Source organism: Helianthus annuus, chromosome 11 (genome assembly GCF_002127325.2).
Source record: "Helianthus annuus cultivar XRQ/B chromosome 11, HanXRQr2.0-SUNRISE, whole genome shotgun sequence".
Taxonomy (NCBI): Eukaryota; Viridiplantae; Streptophyta; class Magnoliopsida; order Asterales; family Asteraceae; genus Helianthus; species Helianthus annuus.
Genome location: NC_035443.2, coordinates 175756888 through 175781601, shown reverse-complemented (window position 1 = coordinate 175781601; position 24714 = coordinate 175756888). Strand labels below are relative to the sequence as shown.

The 24714-nt window shown below is 37.7% G+C and overlaps 4 protein-coding genes and 2 non-coding genes across 7 annotated transcripts; 4 read left to right on the top strand and 2 right to left on the bottom strand.

The window, feature by feature from the left end:
* The first annotated feature begins 7473 nt into the window (after nt 1-7473).
* On the top strand, nt 7474-9423 carry LOC110891123 (benzyl alcohol O-benzoyltransferase). The gene is made up of 2 exons (XM_022138785.2): nt 7474-7972; nt 8391-9423. The coding sequence occupies exons 1-2, from the start codon at nt 7520-7522 to the stop codon at nt 9276-9278; spliced, it is 1341 nt and encodes a 446-aa protein (XP_021994477.1). The 5' UTR covers nt 7474-7519; the 3' UTR covers nt 9279-9423.
* Nucleotides 9355-16866, bottom strand: LOC110891122. 2 transcript variants are annotated; one of them, XM_022138783.2, is made up of 10 exons: nt 16591-16866; nt 14455-14671; nt 13751-13908; nt 13518-13663; nt 13108-13170; nt 12434-12526; nt 10889-11050; nt 10256-10347; nt 9985-10151; nt 9355-9907 (listed from the first exon to the last, which is right to left on the bottom strand). In XM_022138783.2, the coding sequence occupies exons 1-10, from the start codon at nt 16691-16693 to the stop codon at nt 9600-9602; spliced, it is 1509 nt and encodes a 502-aa protein (XP_021994475.1). In that variant the 5' UTR covers nt 16694-16866; the 3' UTR covers nt 9355-9599. The 2 variants fall into 2 exon arrangements, with proteins under 2 accessions (XP_021994475.1, XP_021994476.1); XM_022138784.2 differs by having other exon boundaries at nt 9355-9901; nt 16591-16861.
* Nucleotides 16867-18604: 1738 nt separating this feature from the next.
* On the top strand, nt 18605-20352 carry LOC110891124 (histone-lysine N-methyltransferase SUVR3). The gene is made up of 2 exons (XM_022138786.2): nt 18605-19252; nt 19827-20352. Exons 1-2 carry the CDS (start codon nt 18706-18708, stop codon nt 20213-20215), a joined length of 936 nt encoding a protein of 311 aa, XP_021994478.1. The 5' UTR covers nt 18605-18705; the 3' UTR covers nt 20216-20352.
* Nucleotides 19364-19472, top strand: LOC118484619. Its single transcript, XR_004873725.1, has one exon. It is a non-coding gene; the product is annotated as a small nucleolar RNA snoR103 (small nucleolar RNA).
* LOC118484618 lies at nt 19623-19732 on the top strand. Its single transcript, XR_004873724.1, has one exon. It is a non-coding gene; the product is annotated as a small nucleolar RNA snoR103 (small nucleolar RNA).
* Nucleotides 20353-21433: 1081 nt separating the features above from the next.
* Nucleotides 21434-23514, bottom strand: LOC110887349 (LOB domain-containing protein 20). The gene is made up of 2 exons (XM_022135042.2): nt 23102-23514; nt 21434-21790 (listed from the first exon to the last, which is right to left on the bottom strand). The coding sequence occupies exons 1-2, from the start codon at nt 23456-23458 to the stop codon at nt 21434-21436; spliced, it is 714 nt and encodes a 237-aa protein (XP_021990734.1). The 5' UTR covers nt 23459-23514.
* Nucleotides 23515-24714: the final 1200 nt, after the last annotated feature.

The window sequence follows — 24714 nt, the reverse complement described above, 5'->3', positions numbered from 1 at the left end:
TGCGACCTACACCCACAAGTTTATATTATTTACCCGAGTTGTCGTTCGGTAACGGGAATAGATAACGGGAAGTTAGAATCGCAAGATTAAACATTACTAACCTTGGAAGCTCGGTTTGTCACATCATCCCCAACTTGAAAGAAATTTCGTCCCGAAATTTAGCAAACGGTCACTGAGGAAGCTAGTTTTGTTAAGCGTTTTCGCGGGGTGTCACATCATCCCCTACTTGAAAGAATTTTCGTCCCGAAAATTGATCTAAAACAATGGCTTGAAGTGAGTTCCGACGAACTCGATCTATAGATACTTTACAACGCCTAGGGGGCTAATCTTGTGATCAGTGGAGATCATGGTATGGTGGTTAGCGTGTTGTTATATCAGTTGCCGATCAAAGAAACAGGGGATTAATGAGGTTCGCACAAAGAATTGAGCGAAACAGGGGTCCATTGAACATCCGAAGGATTTGGCCAGCAAATTTGTCGTCTAGAAGTAATTTCTAGTAGTGGTGCATGGCGGCAGGACACAACAGGGAGGTTCGTTACATTGCGGTCGCGCGAGTGTATCATTTGTTCAAAACAGAGATTGGGTGGGTAAGGGTTAGTGTTGCAAAACGACAAACGCGTGTAACTGTGGCTGATTCACTTCTAGCGGCGATGACAAGTGACAGTGATAAGGTTCGTCTACAGGGATGCGTGGGTATAGTTCTCCTAATCTCGTGTTCATTCGGAAGTTCCATCTAGCGATGCCATCACATGATTATTATACCAAGCTGTGATAGTATTTAGCAAACCTAAGGGATTTCTGTTTATTATACCAAGCATACGATCTTAACATCCAGTATCAAAACAACTATCTTATAATTCACGAACCAAACTTAAGATCACCTTTTACTTTCGCATATATTCTAACCGGTTCCTCACAAGACCAGTTACACCAATTCCATACGCATGACACATTAGATCAGTCATCATATCACATAAGATCATCCATTAGATCAGTCATCATATCACATAAGATCATCTTATAAATTCCTCATGGCTATGGGTAGTTTCAAAGCACATATACAACAAAATCATGCAAGGGTTATCGGAACATGATATGCATATAAAGCAAGATCAAGAAATCAGATTATTAACCACGACAACTAACCCTATTCAATCAATGCACAAGGATTCACATATTATCACACGATTAATCAATCATATACGAAAATCACACCTTCAATATCACATATGAACAATACCATACAACGATGAATATTGCAGGCAAGAATCAAGAGTTACTAACCAAAACCAGTCACACAATAACAATTTATAATTACTGAGTTCTATGCCCTAAAACATCATGGTTCTCATTCATCAAGCGACATACTCACATGATAACAGAACACAAATCACGCATACACCATGTATAACACAATTAAATACACATATCATGCGTCAGTCAATAATAGTTAACTATGATGGAACACTAACCCGACAAATGACACACGGCGACCCGTTAACACGCAAGAAAGGGTTGCGACTAGGCTGGCTTTTCTTGATGTTGTCGTCGACCTCAGGGGGGTTTCGAGAGAGATGAGGCTACCGTCCAAGATTGAGAAAGATAGGGTTTGTTTTGGTAAATTAGGGATTATTAAATATCAATACATAATTAGTATACGTATGCAAAAAGGTTTAATGTTGGGCCAAGCTAATGAAAGGGTGATGGGTGGGCCGAAGGGTAATGGATAGCATGCATAAATAACCTGGGCTGGATCATTAATGTGTGGTGGCCCAAATATATTAACATGTACGTTTAACAAAAGTTACGTATAACAAAGGTTCATACTTAATAAGGTTAACACACGTTTAGGTTTAAGTTCAACTAATCTGAAATTGCATAAGGTCAATCTGAAATTCCGCCTAACGGTGCGGAAGTAAACCAACTCACTCTTCAGGAGGCAAGTCAGAAAATTCATGGATAAGTGGAAGACACTCGATCTTCCTTTCTTAAAGCGGCAAATCGGTGACAAGAGTTAGTATGGCAGGGTAGCCCTTCCGTAGACACTTCCGGGCTTTCATGACTGTGACAATGCCAACAACGGCACCACTACGATGATCTTAAACTGATAAGGATTCCCCACTGGGGAGAGGGGACGCACGATTTTCTTTTTGCAAAGAATTTCTGCTTGATACATAGATAACCAAGTCCATGTCAACGACCACGTCAAAACTTACAAGAGTATTGGGAAGTAGGTCAATGTCGAACACTTGACCCACGAGATCAAGTTTACAACCAAAAAGAACATGAGAAGTTTAAGGGTCGAAATGAGGTAAAAGTCGAGTATCACATTGAAATCTACAAACTACCAAGTTTACACACAATAGGGCAGAACCCTTCCCACGCTCGTTAAGCCTCACTGGGACTTGCATGCACCTCGCGTTATTATTATGTGTGCACCCATAATAATAAGACGATTTGCATGCTTATCTCAGTGCCTCTTAACTTGCGCTAAAAGGTTCCCCGCATTCAAATAGCAAGCGAGGGGTTTCATGGGATCAAGAATCGCAATAGTCGAAGGGAAGTGTCACACTAGCAGTTCACATAACAGGGGTTGGTAATGTAAGGGCTCATGCTGTTGTGCCAAGTGTGCATTCACGTGTAATGTTATACATAAGTGTACACTAGATATACTATGCAATAGTAAATGAGAAACGAACCTTGCAGTCTGGAGCTGAGTGTCATGGTCATCGTTTGGATCAATTCGGTTATAGTCTGGTTTTATGAAAACATTTTAAAACCGAGTTCTCTATAACCAGTGGCTCTGATACCAAACTGTCACACCCCCAAATTACCACCTAGGGCGTGTCCCTAATGGAGGTGTAACGATCCAACAAAGAGCCACCAATCATATCAAACACAAGTCATAATGTATTGAAATACCCAATTGGAATAAATATAACGTTTGAAAAGTTTAACCAAAACCAAAGTATTGAGCGGAAGCATAAAAGTATAAATGTATAAATGTGTCGAAACCCAATCAATATAATGTTTATCATGACCATAACCACTCCAGCAGCATCAGACAGCAAGTTCCCAAGTTCCTTCAATAATTACCTACAAGCATGTAAACAAGTGTGTTAGACTACGCTGGTGAGTTCAAGGTTTGTGTTTGTTTACCAAGTTGTGTTACCGTCCAAGTGAGTAAAACAGTTTACAAAATGATATGTTGTTTGTGGTTACGTTGTTTGCCGTTTTGATGTTGCTCATGTTAGATACCCTAGGGAGTGTGCCCATAAGTATCCGGGGAGTGGGTACCCCTTAACGACCGTTTGCTATGTTGCCTTCGTTAGATACCCTAGGGAGAGTGCCCATATGTATCCGAGGAGTGTGCCTCTAACAACCATAGCCATACCCAGATAATTAGTTCACGCCCGTCCTTACGGCCTGGTGTGAGGTTTCCCACCTAATAGCGCTATCAACTAATCACCCCCATTGCCCTCCAGGCAATAACCAAAACCGATTAAGTTATTTACCCAATGTTTCCCTTCCAAATGTTTACCAGTTGTCCCAAACCACCGGGACGCATGCTTGAGAAAAGTGCAGTGAACTCACCTTTGGTTTGCTCGTTAGACTTAGTTACTTGTATTATTGTGGGACACCCCGATCCCTGGTATAGTTTCAATGGTAATCAGTTTCGTGTACATAGCATTCACTTATTCATCATATATTGCTTACATGTGATAGGCAGGCACGACACACATTATCATACAAGTTATCACAAGTATTCGAGGTATATGCATCTCCATAATACAACTCGTACATCATAATAACACATATCAACAACTCACACCACCTTATGACTATTTCGGGTTACATAGACATCTTACCGAAACCACATAAAACCCAACTACTGAATATATGCAACCTGTTAAGTATTTGGCCCAACCTAATTCGCAGCCCACTACTCATGGGTACAGCCCATTTCCAATTTACATATATCACAATTAAACACCAAGAATTCCCTTGTATCTATTCATGTCCTGTTATATATATATTGGACTTATACTAATCGAGCAACACTTGTTAATGTTGGGCCTAATCAATGACTTATACTATTCATGTCCTATTACAAGCATACCAACAATCAATCGCTAATAGCCCCTTTGTGATACTCACATAAGTTTGCGGCCCAATGGCTCCTGGCCCACTAGTGAGAGTGTTCGGCTGTGCGGCCCCAAAACCAGTGGCCCGCCAACCTGATGTGCAGCCCATTCGAATTCTGACCCAATTCTAATAACGACTCCCCACCTAATCAGCCCATCAGTTCTCGTTCATAGTGTTACCAGATCGATTCAGTTATTTGCAAACCCATATAGAATCTACTTATCATCAATATCATATCAATCAAAAGCATGTGTATTATCGACATAGTAGCACCCCACACATCCATATTTTAATTACATAATTCCCTACTATCTCATGTGCATATATATAGATATATATATATTTTGATATTGGTGTTCATTAATGTTTATCCTTCCACATAATCCTAACAGTTTCAATATATCGATCAAGAATCCCACTATAAGATCTATAAATTTAATACATCACACACATCAGTAGCCCATATTATTAACAATTTAATTGATTATATCAACTAAGCAATAAACAACACCACAATAAAAAAAACTACTTAAATAAGGGATTTAGTATACTAACCAAGAAGCTTGACTAAACAAACTGATGTCCTCAAACTACAAGATTACTTCGATTGGGGGGAAAAGATCTCCTGCGTCCGTCGCAATTCAAGGAAGAGGGGTAGGGTTTTGTGAGTTTATCCTTTAATCAGCAACCTTATACGTATGCATATTAATGCATGTTTTTAAGGCGGTTCTATACTTAGCCGACAATGGGCTCAAGCCCAAGAAAATACTTCTTCTCTAAACAGACTAAACGCATGGACAAGATGTATAAGGAGGAAAGGGGTTTGGGCCAAACAGTTTTAAGCTGGTAGATTTAAGAATTGGGTCAAGTTATATGTATACATGAATATGGTGAGGGCCCAAGGCCCAATGATACATGTCACAAATGCGACCTACACCCACAAGTTTATATTATTTACCCGAGTTGTCGTTCGGTAACGGGAATAGATAACGGGAAGTTAGAATCGCAAGATTAAACATTACTAACCTTGGAAGCTCGGTTTGTCACATTCATCATCGACAACTTCAGCGATTCATCTTCATCACCGAAACCTTCATCAGCAGAATCAGCGATTCAACTTCAGCGATTCATCTTCATCATCGACACCTTCATCATCTTCATCATCGAAACCGGTGGTGAGAAGGGGGACGACGCCGGAGTGGGTGTGACTGTTGGATGGGACGACGCCGGAGTGGCGGTGGTGAGAAAGGGGAGGAAGTGGGGTGGTGCTATAGAGAGAGAGAAGAGAGAGAGAGAGGGGGGGAGGAGGTGGCGGTGGTGGTGGTGCTATATATAGAGAGAGAAGACTTATTTATGTTAGGGATGATGAACTGCAGTGTATATGTATGTGTGTATATTAATATAGGATAGGAGTTGGCTAGAAAGTTCAAATTTTCTAAAAAGTGTAAAAAGTCATAAAACACCGTAATATCAACCATAAAACACACCAAAAACCCACAAATAATATGATGAAGATTACTAGAACATCATGTATGTGGGTTTTGTGTTGTGTTTTAGATGTTAAGGCTCTGATTGTGAAATGACAAATATTATTGTGTTTTATGTTGTTTAGCATTGTGTGTTTTATATTCATAGTTCTACGATGGTGTGTTTGAAGTTTTTATGGACTATTAGAGTTTGAATATGGTGTTTTAGTAATATTCATTCTATTATTTGTGAGTTTTAGGTTTGTTTTATGCCTGAAATTATTGTGTTTTATGACTTTTTACACTTTTTAGGAAAAACACACTTTCCGTAGGATCCCCCACTCAGCCGTCAGATCATCTTCCCGCATTTTAAAATCGCATGTTGTTTTTTTATAACAATTTCGCATGTGATAATTTTTGATGAATTCGCATGTTTTTTTGTACCAATTTCGCATGTCATAATTTTGATGAAATAGTATGTTGTTTTTTTTATAACAATTTCGCATGTGATAATTTTTGATGAATTTGCATGTTGTTTTTTGTACCAATTTTGCATGTGATAATTTTGATGAAATAGCATGTTGTTTTTTTGTAACAATTTCTCATGTGGTAATTTTGATGAAATCGCATGTTAAAAAACTAATATGCGAAATTGTTACAAAAAAACAACATGCGAATTCAATGCGGGAAGATGATCGGACGGCTGAGATTGTAGCGTACGTAATGTACGATAAGGGCATTTGTACGTTAACCTAGCCCTATATATAATATATATATATATATATAATATATATAATATATATATATATATATAGTTTTGAATTAAGAAAATGTTAAATTAAAAGCAAAATGACCAAAATGTCCCTGAACTAAAAGACAAAATAGGATGTTGCAACAGTCAAAAAAACAGGGTTTTTGGATTTTGGACTAAAATGGCAACAAAATGCAAACCACAGGGACCCAGATGTAAAAAGTTTGAGATTTGGACTAAAATGGCAAAAGTGCCCAAACCACAGGGACCAAAATGGCAGTTTACTCTTTCGCTATTTTAGGTATAAAAAAAAAACTTTTTTTCAAAAAATAAAAAAAATTGTAGTGCACATGTGTAATAGTAGTACACATGTGCACTACAAAAAAATTAAGTATTTTTTATATAAAAAACTATCAATTTTTAATAAAAAATTGGAGAAAAAAAATTGGTGTACTTTTTAAGTTTTTTTTAGTTATATCTTCTATTGCCTCCCTCTTCCCCATACTTTCACAATATTGTAAATTTAGTTCTTTAACTTTGATACCTTCAAAGTTTTATAAAATGGCAACTTTAATCCCTAAACTATTACTTCATTTTACAAATACTTTGCTTTTGACACCCCAACTTTGTGATAGTTTCCTTTTGAGCCCCAACTTTGTTATAGTTTCCTTTTTATCCTAAAACTTTATCAAATTTCATCTTTACCATTTTGTAGCCCTTAAGTTTAGAATATGCAATTTTTAACCACTTAACTTTTTATGAACTTTGTAAATGCCATTTTGTCCCCCTCAAGAGTTTTTGGCTTGACGATATAAATTTGAGTTAGTCGGGTCGTGTAAATATGTTATGATTGTACGATATAAATTCGATTTACGTTACGTTTTGATCCAATCGCAATACAACTATAGGATACACTGAGTTCAATCGGATACGTCAAAACGTGCGTTTTCATATGGTTAACACATCACATAACGCTTGGACTAATCCGTTCGATATTTGCGAAGTAACCGCGACATTATTACTAGTATACACAACTAAAATACAACTTAAGAGTAAAGGTGTCCTCCCCTAGTCTCATTAATATAGAAGTTTCACACTAGTATAAATATAGCTGCCACCTTACCAACTTTAACAACCATAAAAAGCCCATATTGGTATGGCAGTAATCAACCCCAACGCCACCCTGACCTTCACCGTCCGGAGATGTGCACCGGAGCTCATCGTTCCGGCAAAACCAACACCGAGAGAACTCAAGCCTCTCTCCGACATCGATGATCAAGAAAGATTCCGGTTGCAAATTCCGGATATATTTATTTATCAAAGGGACCCCAAAATGGTAAATAAGAATCCGGCGAGTGTGATAAGAGAGGCTCTGGCTAAGCTTCTTGTGTTCTACTATCCGCTTGCCGGCCGGCTAAAAGAGGGTCCGGCCGGGAAGCTGATGGTGGACTGCTCCGGCAAGGGCGTGTTGTTTATCGAGGCCGAGGCGGATGTTACGGTGGATCAATTCGGAGATCCACTTGGGCCACCGTTCCCGTGTATGGAAGAGCTCCTTTATGATGTTCCGGGCACCGGTGGCATCGTTGATTCACCGGTGCTACTCATTCAGGTAAAGTTGGTGAGGTGAGGCTAAACATACCCCATGCATGCTAAATGGACCCATTATAAAGTAAAATAAAGGATATGAATGAAGTGAGTGATTTAACAAGGGTGGGGTACATTCATTAAATTAAATAAAAATAAAATAATTTCTAGAGCCAATGATTTCTGGATTAAGTGGTGGAAGGTTTGCATTTCTCTTGAGATATGCAGGGAAACCTGGTTTTGATCATTGAGTCAAACGGGTTTTACCGGTAATTTCACCGTCGTGCCTACGGGCGAGTGGGTTATCGGGATTTCCCCGGAATTGGTGGTGGACTCGGGTTACTCTTGGAGTACTCCGTTTGGTCCAGTGGGTGCCCCGAGAGTGCTCGGGATTGATTTTGTTCGAAAAAAATTTTGAATGATATATAAATTTTGATTGATAGGTGACACGATTGCTATGCGGAGGTTTCATCTTTGCCACACGACTCAACCACACCATGTGTGACGCAGTAGGACTTGTACAATTCCTGTCAGGATTAGGTGAAATAGCTCGGGGTGCCACGTCACCATCAGTATTACCTGTTTGGCAAAGAGAGTTGCTTTGTTCAAGTGACCGACCGCCGATGACATTTACTCGCCAAGTTGGATATACCAAGGATGACATGGTACACAAGTCATTGTTCTTTACTAAAACCGATATTTCAGCTTTTCGCAGGCTTGTTCCGACACACCTACAGAGTTGTTCCACATTTGAAGTGCTAACAGCTTGCCTCTGGCGTTGTCGTACCATCGCTCTCGAACCAAATCCAAAAGAGGAAATGCCCATTTTATGGCCTGTTAATGCGCGTAAGATGTTCAACCCTCCCCTCCCTGTCGGATACTATGGAAATGTTTTGGCGTTCCCTGCCGCCATTTCCACCGCTCAAGATCTATGTAACAAGCCATTAGGTTACGCGTTGGAGCTCATGAAAAAAGCCAAATCCGACGCCACTAAAGAGCGGATTAAATCTGTTTCTGACCTAATGGCATTCAAAGGCCAACTCCACTTCACAGCTATTCGACGTTACAATGTCGCGGATTTGACCCATGTGGGGTTTAACACCGTGGACTTCGGGTGGGGGAAGCCGGTATACGGTGGGGCTGCGAGAACTCGGGTAGGAGTTAGCTTCTATGTACCTTACACAAACAACAAAGGAGAGTCCAGAACCGTGATACCCGTATGTTTTCCGAGTGGAGTAACGATGGACCGATTTGTCGAAGAGCTAAATAACATGTTAGCACAAGCAAAGAACGATATGGAACACGAGTTACCCGCTCCCTCAAAACTTTAACGTCGATGTTGGTGACGACGTAGGACACTTTAAGGCGTGCTCGTTTATGTGGAAATAAATATTTTAGAAGCTTGTATGTGTATAATTAAGTGTATTACCTGCTGCTTATAAGTGATTACTAATACATGAATCTATCCGTTCGACATCATGAAACGAGAAATATACATTCCAATCGAAGTATTACGACTTGATTAACAATCCTAGAACAATAACGACGACAGAAAGAAAAAACTACACAAACTACCACTCTCTAACAACTTCAAGATTGCGCGTACATCGATCCGGTAAAACAACAAATCAGTGAGTAACTCACTGATGCGTTCACCAGCTGAAAAATCCACGTCGGTTTGCTTTCTTGACCAAGTATCCATCAGTAGAATCTGACCCGCTGGCATCATCATCTGACCCGTTATCAGGAAGAAGTTTGATTCGATTAGCATTCTTGATCATCCAGTCGGTGAATTCAGGCGTAGATGCCAGCTCAGCAACTGATTCTCGGGTTGATTCCTCTGTGAACTCCGCCCATTCTTCCTTTGAATACTTCTTTCTGTTTGGAGTCTTGTGATACGTCGAGTAATAGTCATGTTGACTTCCGGTTGACCCTCTATCTCCAGATGCGTTCACTGTTCGTTCAATTAAACACAAATCATCATTACATCATTCCACAAAAAGATGAAATTACAATTTTTTTTTCATGAAAATGTACCTTTGATTGGTGAGTCGGGCCAGGCGAATGAATTCCGTGGACCATTCCACGGGCTTCCTAACGGGCTAATCTTTTTGGGCCGGCTAAGGAATTCAGCCCGTCCAGCCTTTGGTGTTCTTTGTCCATTGAACCGCCACCTGTTTGACCTCATAGATAAATGTGGACCCCTACATCAAATCATCGCACATTAATGGTCAAAAATTACGATCTTGCAAATCAGAATAATTACCAATTTACCACTAACAAACATTTAAATGATCATCGAACTTACTCATAATCATGCCACTTGAGAGACGTAATCATGTAATATAGAACTAGACATGAAACAACTGCCGCCATTGCTAAAGGAGTGTCATTCGAGCTCTGAAAAAAAATAATGTGAAAAGTTATAATGATATATGCATACTGAAAAGGAATCAGAAAAAATGCGACAAAATTAAATAGTTTATTAATTTGGAGTAAACTGCCATTTTGGTCCCTGTGGTTTGGTCACTTTTGCCACTTTAGTCCAAAACTCAAACTTTTTGCATCTGGGTCCCTGTGGTTTCAGTTTTATTGCCATTTTGGTCCAAAAATGAAATCAGATCATATTTGTCTTATAAAATCCTGCTATTTTGTCATTTTCTACAGGGGCAAAATGATCATTTCTTTTTATAAATAAATATCATATTTTATAAGACACATATGACCTGATTTGCCCCCTGAGGAAAACGACAAAATTGCAGGATTTTATAAGACAAATATGATCTGATTTCATTTTTGGACCAAAATGGCAATAAAACTGAAACCACAGAGACCCAGATGCAAAAAGTTTGAGTTTTGGACTAAAGTGGCAAAAGTGACCAAACCACAGGGACCAAAATGGCAGTTTACTCGTTTATTAATTATTAATGACGTAACTGACCAGAAAAATACATGTGACTGCTATAACGCGCATGGACCATTTGATAAATTGGGCTACACCAACATCTACATCTCCATCTTCTGAAATAACGTACTTTCGCACCAGCCAATATCCAAGAGCTGCTCCTAGTAGAATAATTGTAAGCAGCACGAATACCGAAACCTGCAAGATTAGATGTCACAGTTATGGTCACTAAAATTTACACATTTCGGGATACTTATGTTTGAGTTTCTTATCTGGTGAAATAAACGGCGATGTGATATGTACAACGCAAGTATCCGAAACAAGATTGACATAATACATATATAAAATGCAATTATGCTAATTACACATAAAATGTTGACATACTAAGTTGTCGTGTTACCACTAAGGTGGTGTTTGTTTTTTCAGATGTAAAAGGTTTGCAGTCTGCGGACCACATCTGCAAACGTCTGCACGAGAAGAGGTGGACCAAATGTCTGCGGAGTGTAATAAAAAGAGTGTTTGATTATCTCACCTCTTTACCCCTTCCTCTGCTCACCGTTTCTCCACCACCACCACTCCTCGATCACCCACCCTCATCGGCTAACCCACCACCAAAACCCCAGAACAATAAAACTCACAACCACTCGATCATCCTCCAACATCCCCCCATCCGACCCAGAAACCGAACCCCTGAGCAAATTAGTCTCTTCGGATCCTCCAGTTAACGAGGACGAGTGGGGAATAGACGATAATGGTGGTGCGGTTGTGGGGGATGATTGTGAAATTGGAGATCTCAAGAGGTGTCTGAAGAGGCGTCTGGTGGTGCGGTCTAGGGTTTACTGCTTCAAGTGAAGAATGGTAACTGCGGTGGAGGTTCTTGACGGTAACTGGGTTTTGCTGTAAGCACAATTCTTATCCTTTATTTTTTGGTATATGACCGGGGCTTGAGAATAGGAGAAGAGGGGTGGAGAGAGGGTTGGAACTTGGAAGAGGTTGGAAGAGGTGGGAAGACATTGGACCATGTCTGCGTGGGGAAGAGGACGCGCAGAGGTTTGAAGACATTTTTTAATGAAATGACTTCTAAAAACAAACGGTCTGCAAAGCTAAACGTGTGGTCTGCGCGGCGCGCAGACATAAGAGGTCAGAAGAGGTTTTTCTGAAAAAACAAACACCCCCTAAGAGGACAAATCTCTAACAAGAATTACGCTAAAAAGATCGATTCGTTGTTTACGGTTCACAATCACGACCACGCAAAGGATGAGTGAATGACACACATAGGTTACTAAACATTTATACTCGTAACTCATAAGGGAACACAACTACGCAAGGATGAATAAATGGTGTACACAAATGTGGGTTTTCAGTTAAAGTTATAAGCACATGCATAATTCAGGTAATCACGAGTAGTTGGAAAAAAAACAATAAAAAATTCCTTTTCAAAGTACCAATGGGCTGCTTTTTGTTAAAGATTTAACATGAAACATACCTCTTCGCCAATTTTTTTTTAAATAACAAAACAACGATAAACTGGCTGTGGTTAAACGAATAAATATATCTTCATTGTGTCAAGAAAGTACTTACTGGGTTCTGCATCTCTTGACTGAATCCGAAATTCGAGAGGATTGAATTAACGAACACTGCAACATAATGAACCAGAAAAGATCCTGCCCCAATCTGAAAAATATAAAAGATGAAATGAATACAAACAAAATTATAACAGAAGATATTATTATATATATAATATCATTAAAAAACATGTTTTGACGACCTAGTACAACTTTGCGACACCGTCGTTACTCGCACTGTGGCCACAACACTCATTTTACTAAAGAAAAAAAGAACTTTTAAAAAAATTATTACACTTAGATTCCGGCAGTTTTGACTCATTTACTTTAATGTGTCTATTCAAACTGTGTTTATCTCAAATGGATCAAAAATACAAAGCTAAAGAGGTATGGGTCGAACTGGTTGAAAGGCATCCATAGTCTCCATCGGCGATGAATGCAACCCCCCAAATCGTTATATTTTAAATTCAGACTATTACTGTGATAACGATGTTATAGCAATCGTAAGTGACCGATCACCTATCGATTGACAAATCAATATCCGTTTCAATCGAACCCTGCACATTTCAACTCATGCTAATATATTGACCCGTTTACCCCCCCCCCCCCAAAAAAAATATATATATATATATATCTTGCCGCTCCTAGTAAATACCAAATGTAATGTATTCCATTAGCGAGGACACTTACCAGTGATGTATACATACTTAAATAGAAGGCACTTTTCCTGCCAGTCGGTAATAACTTCATCCCCTGTTCGACAAAAAAATATAATTAGAAAGATAATATTCAAATAAGTCAATAACGGGATCAAAAAGAATGATGAACACATTAACCTTACAAAATATTATTGATGTTCGATTTACAATAATATTGCCAACTGTCATTTGATTTCAATATGTTCAAAATAAACTAGATTACTACTTATATTCAGAAAAATGTAAACATAAAACAAACGAATAGAAAACATAGGTGTTACCGAAAAAATGACCTAAAACTCCTACTATAATCTTGTAATCTAAACTTATAAACGTAAACGCAATTCTTATCAATCCATATATTTGGTAAAACTCTTATGCCCGACAAAAGAGAAAGCATACCTGATAAAGCAGTATGAGAATAACAGCTAGAATTCCAATAGCCATAGAGCTGGTATAGTAAAACGGGACCCAGTTGCTAACAGCGGGTGCCAAGAATAGTAAAGCAATTCCCACCAAAAGCAACACATACCGCCATTCCTGCGACACTGCAATCCACAAATTCATGAAGACGTGTCAAAATCAAATAGAATAGGAAAAAAAAATACAGAAAAGGGACAAAAATATGTGTTCACCTTCTTCAAGAGTGACAGTTACGGAACCAGATATCCCGCCAGTAAACTTCACATCAACGAATCTTTGTTCATAAGGTGACATAGTGGAACTCCATAACCCTTTATGAACAGATCTCCAATCGTCCTTTTCACACTGGCATAAACCCATTGAAGCGTTTCTGCAAACAACATGAATAAAATTTTCACTAAATCATGATAGTTTGATAAAGAGTAAACTGCCATTTTGGTCCCTGTGGTTTGGTCACTTTTGCCACTTTAGTCCAAAACTCAAACTTTTTGCATCTGGGTCCCTGTGGTTTCAATTTTATTGCCATTTTGGTCTAAAAATGAAATCAGGTCATATTTGTCTTATAAAATCCTGCTATTTTGTCCTTTTCCGCAGGGGCAAAATGATCATTTCTTTTTTATAAATAAATACCATATTTTATAAGACAAATATGACCTGATTTGCCCCTGAGGAAAATGACAAAATTGCAGGATTTTATAAGACAAATATGACCTGATTTCATTTTTTGGACCAAAATGGCAATAAAACTGAAACCACAGGGACCCAGATGCAAAAGGTTTGAGTTTTGGACTAAAGTGGCAAAAGTGACCAAACCTCAGGGACCAAAATGGCAGTTTACTCTTTGATAAATAATGATGTGAGAAAAAAAGATATTCAAGACAACTACTAAAGGCGGCACTTTCAACCGTGTACTTACCGGTGAAAACAAATTTGAATCTTGTTATGCCATTTATCAGGGATCACCACTGACGGGACCAACATAACCTTGAACGCTTTGGCATAACTTTGTATTTTCATTCTTGAAATACCATGTACAGGTACACGTTCGCAAGATTGAACGTCTTTAGATCCTTGAGACGAGCCATGAATTGGTGTGGGGGTGACGTCTATAGTTGGATGCGCCACATCAATGCCTGTGGTATATAAAACAATGAGTACCATTAGTATTTGAAAATTGAAATACACTTCAAATCTAATGCCAAGTTGTAAAGGTATATGTATCCAACGCATTACCATATTCCAATTCAAGATATACGACGCTAAGTGACAAATCATCACCCAAACTCTTTGATGTAACACGTAATGCCTTCTTTCACATTGGGAATATATATTATAGATGTAATCAAGTGACTTACCTAAATCAAAACCCATGTAAGATTAGACCAATACATCGCTAAAGTTGGCATCTTTATATGAAAATAACCACTTAGATCAAACTATTGTCGGCAACATACTGCCAAAATGTTCACACTGCAGACACTTTATTTTACAACTTAGGTCAAACTTGGACCAGCCATGCAACACCCACACCTCAACGCAAAATTGCTAGTGTGAGATCAAGTAACCGAAAAGAAAACCCTCAGTTTTCCCATATTAAACTTTTTTTTTTGAACGGCCAACGAATCCTCCAAATGGGCTGCTGGCGAAATTCACCACATCGGGATACACTCGTCTCCGAACTGGTGAAAACCCTCACCTAGGGCAGAAGCCTGTGAACACTCGCCCAAAGGCACGACAGTGCGGTGAGGTAAAACCCATTCAGTTCAAGGATCGAACTAGCGATCGCCGCCTACTCGCCTAGTCTCCATCATCACCAGGTGCCTCCCATATTAAACTTTAAGTCCGCTTCGTGCAAAATGTTCCGTTTTCCAAAGGGTGAATGCAAGTTTTTATAAATAATACTACGATCGATTCCCTACTATTAATAACACACTGAAAGCATCAACATTTTAGCAATTTTGAAACGACAACATGGACACATGGTTTCATAAAAACAAATTATTGAACTTGAAACAAAGGTGTTCGAAAATCCCAAAAAACAAAAAACCTTAAACCTAGCATCTTTATAATCACAATGACTACTCACATCAAACTTGGATCAATCCCCCACTAACAACAACACATTTCTGCAAATTACCTAATTTAAAAATAAATAAAAAAACCAATGTTTTAAAAAACGGTTTTTAAATCATACCGGGTTGGGCTTTGAAAAAGGTTTAACCGGGTTGTACCAGACGGTTGAACCGAGTTACTAGTTAACCATATAATTCCATAAAATACAAACTCATCTCAAAAACAATCCAATCTCAATCAGGATTTATGTAACCGATCATAGTTTTATCTAAAAAACATCTATTTTCTTGTAAAATATTAAGCATTTTTATTACTTATAAGCAATATTGCATTGTACGACGTGGAAAATTGTTTCAACGGTGATGGAATACTGGAATGGAAGGCACTAGATTAATTACCGTAAATATGGAAGGTCAATATTACCTGAATTTCGTATTTTATTAAAATTAAAAAATCAAATTCCAAGATAATGCAAACCGGTTCAACAGTTTGAACTGGTAGAACCGGATTTACCACCGGTACATATGCCATATCGTATTCGGGTTTTACCGGCCTTTATCGTACCAGACCCGTGTCCGGTATCCGGTTTAACCGGCATAACCGGCCGGTTCATACCGGTATATAAAACACTGAAAAAACCCTAGAATCAAGTTAAATTAAACTAAAATATAATCATCAAATACTTCTTTCTTATCAAATGGCAAATTCACCTTCAATAAAAACTTATAACACAAAACACCACCTACACCAATTCCACCCATAAAACCCTAAATTCAACAACCTAACAACAAAAATTGAATTACTTTACTTCTTAAATCGTACTCTAACCAATCACACGCTATAAATAATACCCATATCAATATAAAACTGTTGAAATAAACCCTAATCAAACAGTATAAAGTTACCCAACTTTTCTTTTGTTATTTTTTTTTCAAATTAAATACATAAATATTATCAACAAAGATGGGAACTTGCATACCTTTAAGTAGAACAGGTTCTTGATCGGAGCAAAGTGAGAGGGTGAATAAATTGTAGAAGATTAATAAAAATATGAGAAGTGGGTAAGTGATTGTGGTCGCCATAATCGTCTCTGATTTCCGTTCGGAAATAAAGGGAGCGAAATGGGTCTTTAAATTTCCCCAAATTTATGCATCGGGTGTGGGTGTGTGTAAGTCGGTGGGGTTTTGTGAAGGAAAGCAAATGGGTTATTCGCACTTTTGACACTTTATTGTGAGATTATTCCACAAAAGGACCCAAAGATTCATCTCACAAGTTTTGGTTCACGCGTATGAGGTTGCTGACCCGTTATATAATTGTTACTTACCAATGAGATTGGTTCACGCATATGTTTGTTACTTACCAAGGTAAGTAACAAACATATAATCAATCTATAAATCTCTAATATTTCTTTGTACATCACATTTGTCCTCCTATTTGTAATATTTTTCATCTTTGTCTAATATTTGTAATTTGACTTTGTTGTCTTCTTTTTATTCTTAATAGTGTCACAGACAACTACTATGAGCAAAAACCGATTCTTATAAGTACGATCAAACATTTGACAGTTATTGTGTTTAACTTTTATTAATAATCATTTGCTAAACATCAAATTGTTGTTTATTTATAAGATATGCAGACATTTTAAATATGGAAATGATGTTTAGTTATTATTCAAGATTGCATTAAAAAAAATAATAACAAAACAAAGAAGTAATAAATATTATATTAATTTATTTAAACATAAAAGGCAATTTAAACTATATTGACACGTGGCAATTATTGGCTTAAGAAAAAGTCATGTGGTCTAAGATGGTTTTGATTTATTATAATTTATAGATTATAGATTATAGATTATAAATTATAGATTAATAAACAAAAATTATATAAAAAAAAGATACTTTGATTACCCCATAATATTAATCATTTGTTTCTTTCTATACTCGAGACATCATGAAACTCTAAAAGTTCATAGCAGATGCCATGTATCTCTTTCACACACAAAAAAAGGTGGTCAAGAATCAAAAAACAAACAAGATGTTAATTTGTTGGTGATTCGTTCGTGTTTAGTTCAATGATATTAATTTTGTTGGTGATTCGTTCGTGTTTAGTTCACTACGCTGTGTGTCACTTTATTAAAGTCAGTTTATTATAATTTGGTTTTCGTATGACATGCCATCCGATGTTTTCTTTTTTAATCCGGTTTTCTGAACGACAACTCATATTCTCTAACTCCACTCCTAAATTACACATTTTGTATAACCACGTGATTTAAACTCTCATAATTTGGAAGAGCAAAGCCTCTTATTAAACTCTTGGGGTACCGATAGACCAAAGGCCTTTGTTTTTTTTAGATCCATTACACTCCAAATTGATGTCTAAAACTTGAATATTGTATGATCTCATAGGATTCTAAAAGACTACCTCAATCGGGGTTATCGTTGTTTTTATGTAAAAGAACATAATATAACGTTGATATGCATACTTACGTTTCCATATCACTTCTGTGGAAAACAAAATTTAAATCGTCTTCTACCATCAAAGTCCCCCATGGTTGACACTCTTTATCAAGGCGAACTTGACCGCAAACCCTTTAAAACCAAAACCATGAAACACGCGATGAGAATTTGATGGAAGCGACCCAAATTGTGTTCCACTAATGACGGTTACAAGCGCCAGTGAGAGTGCTCCATTCGAACTAGATTGGGATGAGTAAGCTTCGTGTTGTTTCTTGTTATAACCGATGGAGCGCTAGTGGAACACAATTGAATTGTGACCGATTGATCTAACAGAAAACTTTTTTTCATACTAAGATAGAAAAATATCATACAAGAAAGTGGTTACACATAATATAAACAAACAAAATTGGTTTGGTTTTGTAAATTATGAATACTTAGCTACTAAGTAAAGTATTTTATCCTAAACAAGAGAAAAAGATCATACATCTACATTTGAGGGCTATAAAAACCTGTAATTTACTTGGATTAAAAAACCCCGACCCGGCCCATTAACATTCACCAACTTCTTCTAGGACTAAATTAGGGTTTCATCTTCAATCTTTCCTGTTATAAAACAACCAAATTAGCATCCAAAACTAATGAACAACAACAAGAAGAAGAAACCCACATGTATCACCCAGTTCCAAAACGCCGCCGTTTACATCCTCCCATACCTCCACCCCACAGAACTATCATCCATTTCTTCAACCTGCAAAGCCCTAAATCTCCTAACCAAATCAATCACATCCGTCAGATCATCCGACGCTTCTAGAACCTTCGAGAAACACCCAATTCCATTCATCAACAACAATGTAGACAATCACCCATATGCATACTTCAATTACACCAAAACTCAAACCCTAGGGTTTACCCACGACCCGACCCGACAACCATGGGGATCTTGCTCCGATACCCGACCCGAATCGAGTCCGATTTGTGACTCGACGGGTCAAGATGGTTGTGGATGCGAATGTGAGATATTTGATGGGGATTTGGACCGGGTCGGGTTGATTTGCGAATGCGGGTCGGGTTGTCGGATCCGGGTGTTATCGGTTCGGTTGAAGATTGTTAGGAGTGTGAATAAAGGTTGGGGTTTGTATGCTGATGAGTTTATTAAATGTGGAGAGTTTGTTTGTGAGTATGCAGGTAAGGTGTTTGATGAAATGTCTGTGTGAAATGAAATGTTTTGGGTGTTAACTGTTAAGCTTGATTGGTTGGTTTTGTTTTGTTTTGATTGTCCTGATTCTTGGCAGTGAACATAAGTAGTTGCTTCTTGCTGTAAATATGGACAGATAGTGATTTTATGTTGTTTTTAGGTGGGCATTTTGTGAAGAAAATGATGTCCACAAAAGACCTACATACATTATGTATATGTGTGTATATATGTAGAGGTGTACAAAGTGGATTTGTTTGTTCAAATCGGTTGGGTGGGCGGTTTTGGTTCGAGTCAAACTTGGTCAAAACCGGTTTTCGATGGGCTTGTTGGTCTTGATTGTCCTAATTCTTGGCAGGCCACTTAAGTATTGTGCTTCTTGCTGTAAATATGGACATACATAAATTATTATGTTGGCTTTAGGTGGGCGTTTCTTTAAGTAAAAGACGCCCACAAAGGACCAACATACATTATCTTGTATACCTTCGTTGAAATTCGCTATAATGTTCGCGCAACGAAAAAGTTGTTTTCTTGATAATCATGATCTGATTCATTTAGCATTTTCAGGTGAGCTTTTGACGACGAAAGAAGCAAGAAGACGTCAACTAACATACGATAAACTCGTGTCCGGTAGCAAGCGTACATCCGCTCTTCTAGTTGTGAGGGAGCATCTTCCATCCGGAAACGCATGTTTGAGGATTAACATTGATGCCACAAGAATTGGGAATGTTGCAAGGTTCATCAACCATTCGTGTGATGGTGGGAATCTTTCGACGGTTTTGGTAAGAAGTTCGGGTGCTTTGTTACCTCGAGTATGCTTTTTTGCGTCCCGTGATATATTAAAGGATGAAGAGCTTACGTTTAGTTATGGTGATGCGGGAGTGAATCCGAATGGATCGAAGTGTTTTTGTGGCAGTAGTTGTTGCTCTGGTATCATGCCTTCTGAACATACATAGTTGCCGATTTGCTGGTATTTTGGACCTCGTTTGAGTGGTCGATTTATGTACAAACAGGTCGATTTGGGTCGAATTGAAAAATATAGCTAAAAGTGTATTCTTACTTCTTGATGCATGTAATCTTCTTAATCATTTTATACAAGAGTCAAATGGATAAAAAGGGTTAGTTGATCAACCTAAAAATAATGACTCGGAAAAAAATTTTATTCAGTACCAATACTCTAAAGGGCTTGTAGCCTAGCAGTAAGGAATGGCTGAATGTAGTAAAGCTGTTTATTCTAAAGTGGTTGAGGGTTCTAGACTTCTAGTCTCGTGGTGAACATTAGTGTAGATTTAGAAGTTGATTTAGTGAATGTGTGAGTTAGCTGTTTTTACGAAAACAAGTCAAGCCACATTTTGAAATTCAGGATTCCGGGTCATAAGTTGACAACCACAACCGAACAGGGGTGTGCAATAACTGAACCGTTAACCGAAACGAAAACCGATAAAACCTAACCGAAACCGAATTAACCGAAAATCAGTTAACGGATATTTTTTTTACCATCGGTTAACCGAAATTAACCGAACCGAATCATTTATTTCTTTATATATTTCTAGCTTTTATACATCTATTTCATGTTTTATACTTTCATTTCATGTAATAATACCTCTATTTCATTTATTTATGCATTCATTTCATTTATTTATACCTCCATTTTATGTATTTAAAAATCAATTCATGCATTTATACCTCCATTTCATTTATTTATACTTCTATTTCATGTATTTATACATCTATTTCATGTATTTATACCTCCATTACATGTATTTCTAAGCAAAAAAATTAGCCCTTGTTTGAATTGGCTATTAACCGAAAATTAACAGAACCGAACCTAAAACCGACAAATTAACCGAATTAACCGAACCGATTAACCGATGACTTCGGTTACGTTTACAGAATAATGCTAATAACTGAATCGAACCGAACCATGCACACCCCTACAACTTAATACCACATTCAAATAAAAATTCTTGTTTATAATAGATGAGGGTTCTAACTTATTCTCTTAAAAATGTAAATATAAGAAACAAGTATTTTTTTTTTTTTTTTTTGAAATATTATTTTGCACCACTTTAACCATCTCTACTCTTGTCTCTCTTAGTATGAATGTATGATCATATCACTCCATGACAAAAGCTCAACCTATTAATTTCACATCTTTTTTCATCAAAAGCAGATTATCTAGATTGAAGCATCTGATTAGCAAAAGCCAAAGGATCCCCACTTTCTTCCTCATCGTCATCTTCGTCATCATGACACGGTTGACATAATTGCAGGGGATTAAAACTCTGTTGCGAAAGAGTAGCACTATGATGATCTTCTGCGAGATTATTCAAACTCGAATCAAAGCTGTTGATGTTAAGTATGTTGTTATTTGAAGCAGATGAAGCGTTTGAATAAGCCGGCTGCAAGAGTGAAAGATGGTGCGCCGGTTCTAGTTGCTGTTGTGAACCCTGAAGCGCGTTTGCCACTAGGAGCCTGTTGTTTATCAGCTGGTTTTGGACCATGGCTAGCTCTGTCTGCAATGACGCCACCTGTACCGTACGCTCAAATAAGGTTTTACGGTTGATATTGATGTATTTCATGGGTATCATGCATACGTGACAATTTTGTCGCGTTTACTATTGAAAGTTAACTTTTAATGTATTGCGCGTTTACTTATGAATGGATTGCTTTGATTTTTTTCCTCAGTCAACAGAAAAAAAAAAAATTAACTTAAAAGAAAACAGGTCAAATGGGTCAAACATGTTAGAAGTCAACAAAAGTATACTTCTAAGTTCTAATACATGATAGAGAGTAAATTACAAAAATCGTCCTTTATGTATGTCACTTATTGCAAAATGTATCATTTGTCTTCAATAATTACAAAAAACGTACTCGATGTTTGCAAAACCTTGCTAGTTATGTTCTTTAGCCCTAACTCAGTTAATTTTTGTGGTTAAATTTGACCAAATGGACCCCACATGACGGTATTTTTATGGTTAAATATGACCATATGGACCCCACATGAGAGTAAAATGACCAAAATACCCGCATGTGGGGTCTATTTGGTCAAATTTAACCACAAAAAATTAACTGAGTTAGGGCTAAAGGACATAACTTGCAAGAGTTTGCAAACATCGAGTATGTTTTCTGTAATTATTGAAAATAAAGGACACAGTTTGCAATAAGTGACATACATAAAGGACGATTTCGTAATTTACTCTACATGATATGATGCATGATTATCTTGAAGTTTAGAATTCAAAGTTTAAACCAACCGGAGAGATAATAACTAACTAACTAACGGATAAACATTAAACAAACTAACCTAAATAAAACAAAGACTAAATTGTCATTTTTCGTTCGTTCTTGGTGTTTGGTCACTTTTGCGACTTTTAACCAAAAATTTGTTTTATCGCATATTGGTCCTCGTGATTTCAAAATCTTGTAATTTTCAACCCTGAGGGCCAAACCTCGAGGGACGAAAGTCGCAATAAACTGCCAAACCTCAGGGACGCAAATGGCAAGATTTTGAAACCACGAGGACCCAGATGCAGAAAAACAAACCTCTGGGACGAAAATGATAATTTACTTTAAAACAATTAAAAGGTTTAAACTTTGAAATCCAAACTTAAAGAGAATCCTGCATCATGATATCTCATAAATCATTTATTAAGAGAAATAGATTATTGTTGAAATAATATAGTTTTGTATAAATTATAGTTATACATGACATTCTGTTTGTTTATTAAAAACTCACTTTTTGGATAGTGTTTTATGTCAACCCGACCCGACACTTTTTGACCCGAAAACATTTAAACCCGTTATCCAACCAGCCCATTTTGCCACGTTGAGCCGTGTACCTGTTGTTGCAAAGCCAGAACAGTCGAAACACAACCATAAACCGGGTCAGACAACCGAGCCTGCGCTTCATAAGAAATAGTCACAACCGCATGTTGTCTCCGGTTAACCGGTATGTGCATTAGTAGTTTCGACACGTTACTAGCTCCAAACACTTTGTGCACCGCAGCAAACCGGGCTGCACCCTGGTCAGACCCAAAGTAAGGCGCAAAGATGCAACCGCTAACGCACTTTCTTCTCAAGAACTTGCACGCCCCACATGGCGAGTTAGGAATCGAGCCCGGTTCTGATGTTGCCGCCTCACTGGCCCGCTTTCCGGCCCCGGCCCCCTTCCGGCGGCTGTCTGATGACTCAGCCATGCTAAAATGATGGAAGTGTTAGGAGGTTTAGAGACACTTAAGGAGAGATTAGTGGATGTAGTTATATGAGTGATGCAAAGGGAGGGAACACATAAATGTTGTGAAAAGGTTGGGTAGAGTTTTTGGTGTGAGAAGCTACAAAGAGTGTTTTTTTATTGTGTTAATTGCATACTAAACTTCTATTAATTTATTCTGGTCATTTGATATTATTGTTACATGATAATGTATGTATAATTCAAAAGTTTACAAAAACCAAGTAACAATTTGGTTTTGTTTATATCAATTCTATTAAAAAAATGTCAAAAAGTTATAAACGTTATAACAATAAACAAAACAGATTACCGTGCGTCTCTTGGCTTTATTCTAGAGATTCAAGCCTTCGAGGCGGCCTTCAACGGGTTACTCTATTTTTTTATTTAAACATTCAATTACAACTTAAGGAAGGCTAGAAGGGACAAAGTGTGATCGCCAAACAAATCGGTTGGGATGAGAAATTTCGTACCAAATACTAGTACCGTATTGATACCGTACCATGTACAGTACCATACCGATAATGACCGAACATATATGGTACAACATTTGGTTTTGATTTTAGCTCAACTTTAGTATCGGTACTACGTGTAACGGTACCGTTTTGGAATATTTAATGATACTATTCCATACCGGTACCGACCGAACATATACAGTATGATATTCGATTGGGTTTTAGCTAAATTTCGCTATTGGTACTATGCGGTACGTAACCGATTTGGTCTGATACCAGTACCGATCTCATCCCTAACCTACGATACACATACAAGGAGAAAAAAATTGAAGCACTCTTGAAAATGGTCGCGTGCATTCACGCACCAGTTATCTCACAAGGGGGCTTGCCGTGGATCTCAATACATTTATATGTTGATGTGTGACATGTGTCATCAAGATATATTTGAGCCGGAGGTCTCACTGGAAGTAGCCTCTCTATTCCTAAGGGGTAGAGCCGTAGAGGTTAGGCTCTACATCTTACCCTCCTCAAACCCTACCTTAGCTTTGCTATTAGTGGGATTTACTGAGTATGATGATAATGTGTCGTCAAGATATACACGTCTAATCAGTACGATTTGTCGTTATACAATAGCTTTATGTAAACTATTAAAGCAAAATGTACATGTAGTAGTCGTAATATTTAAAGCTGGTTATGTATTACTATTTCCTTCATTTTAGGTCTTAATTATACGATCTATGAAAATTATAATTAAAAAAAGAGTAAACTTCCG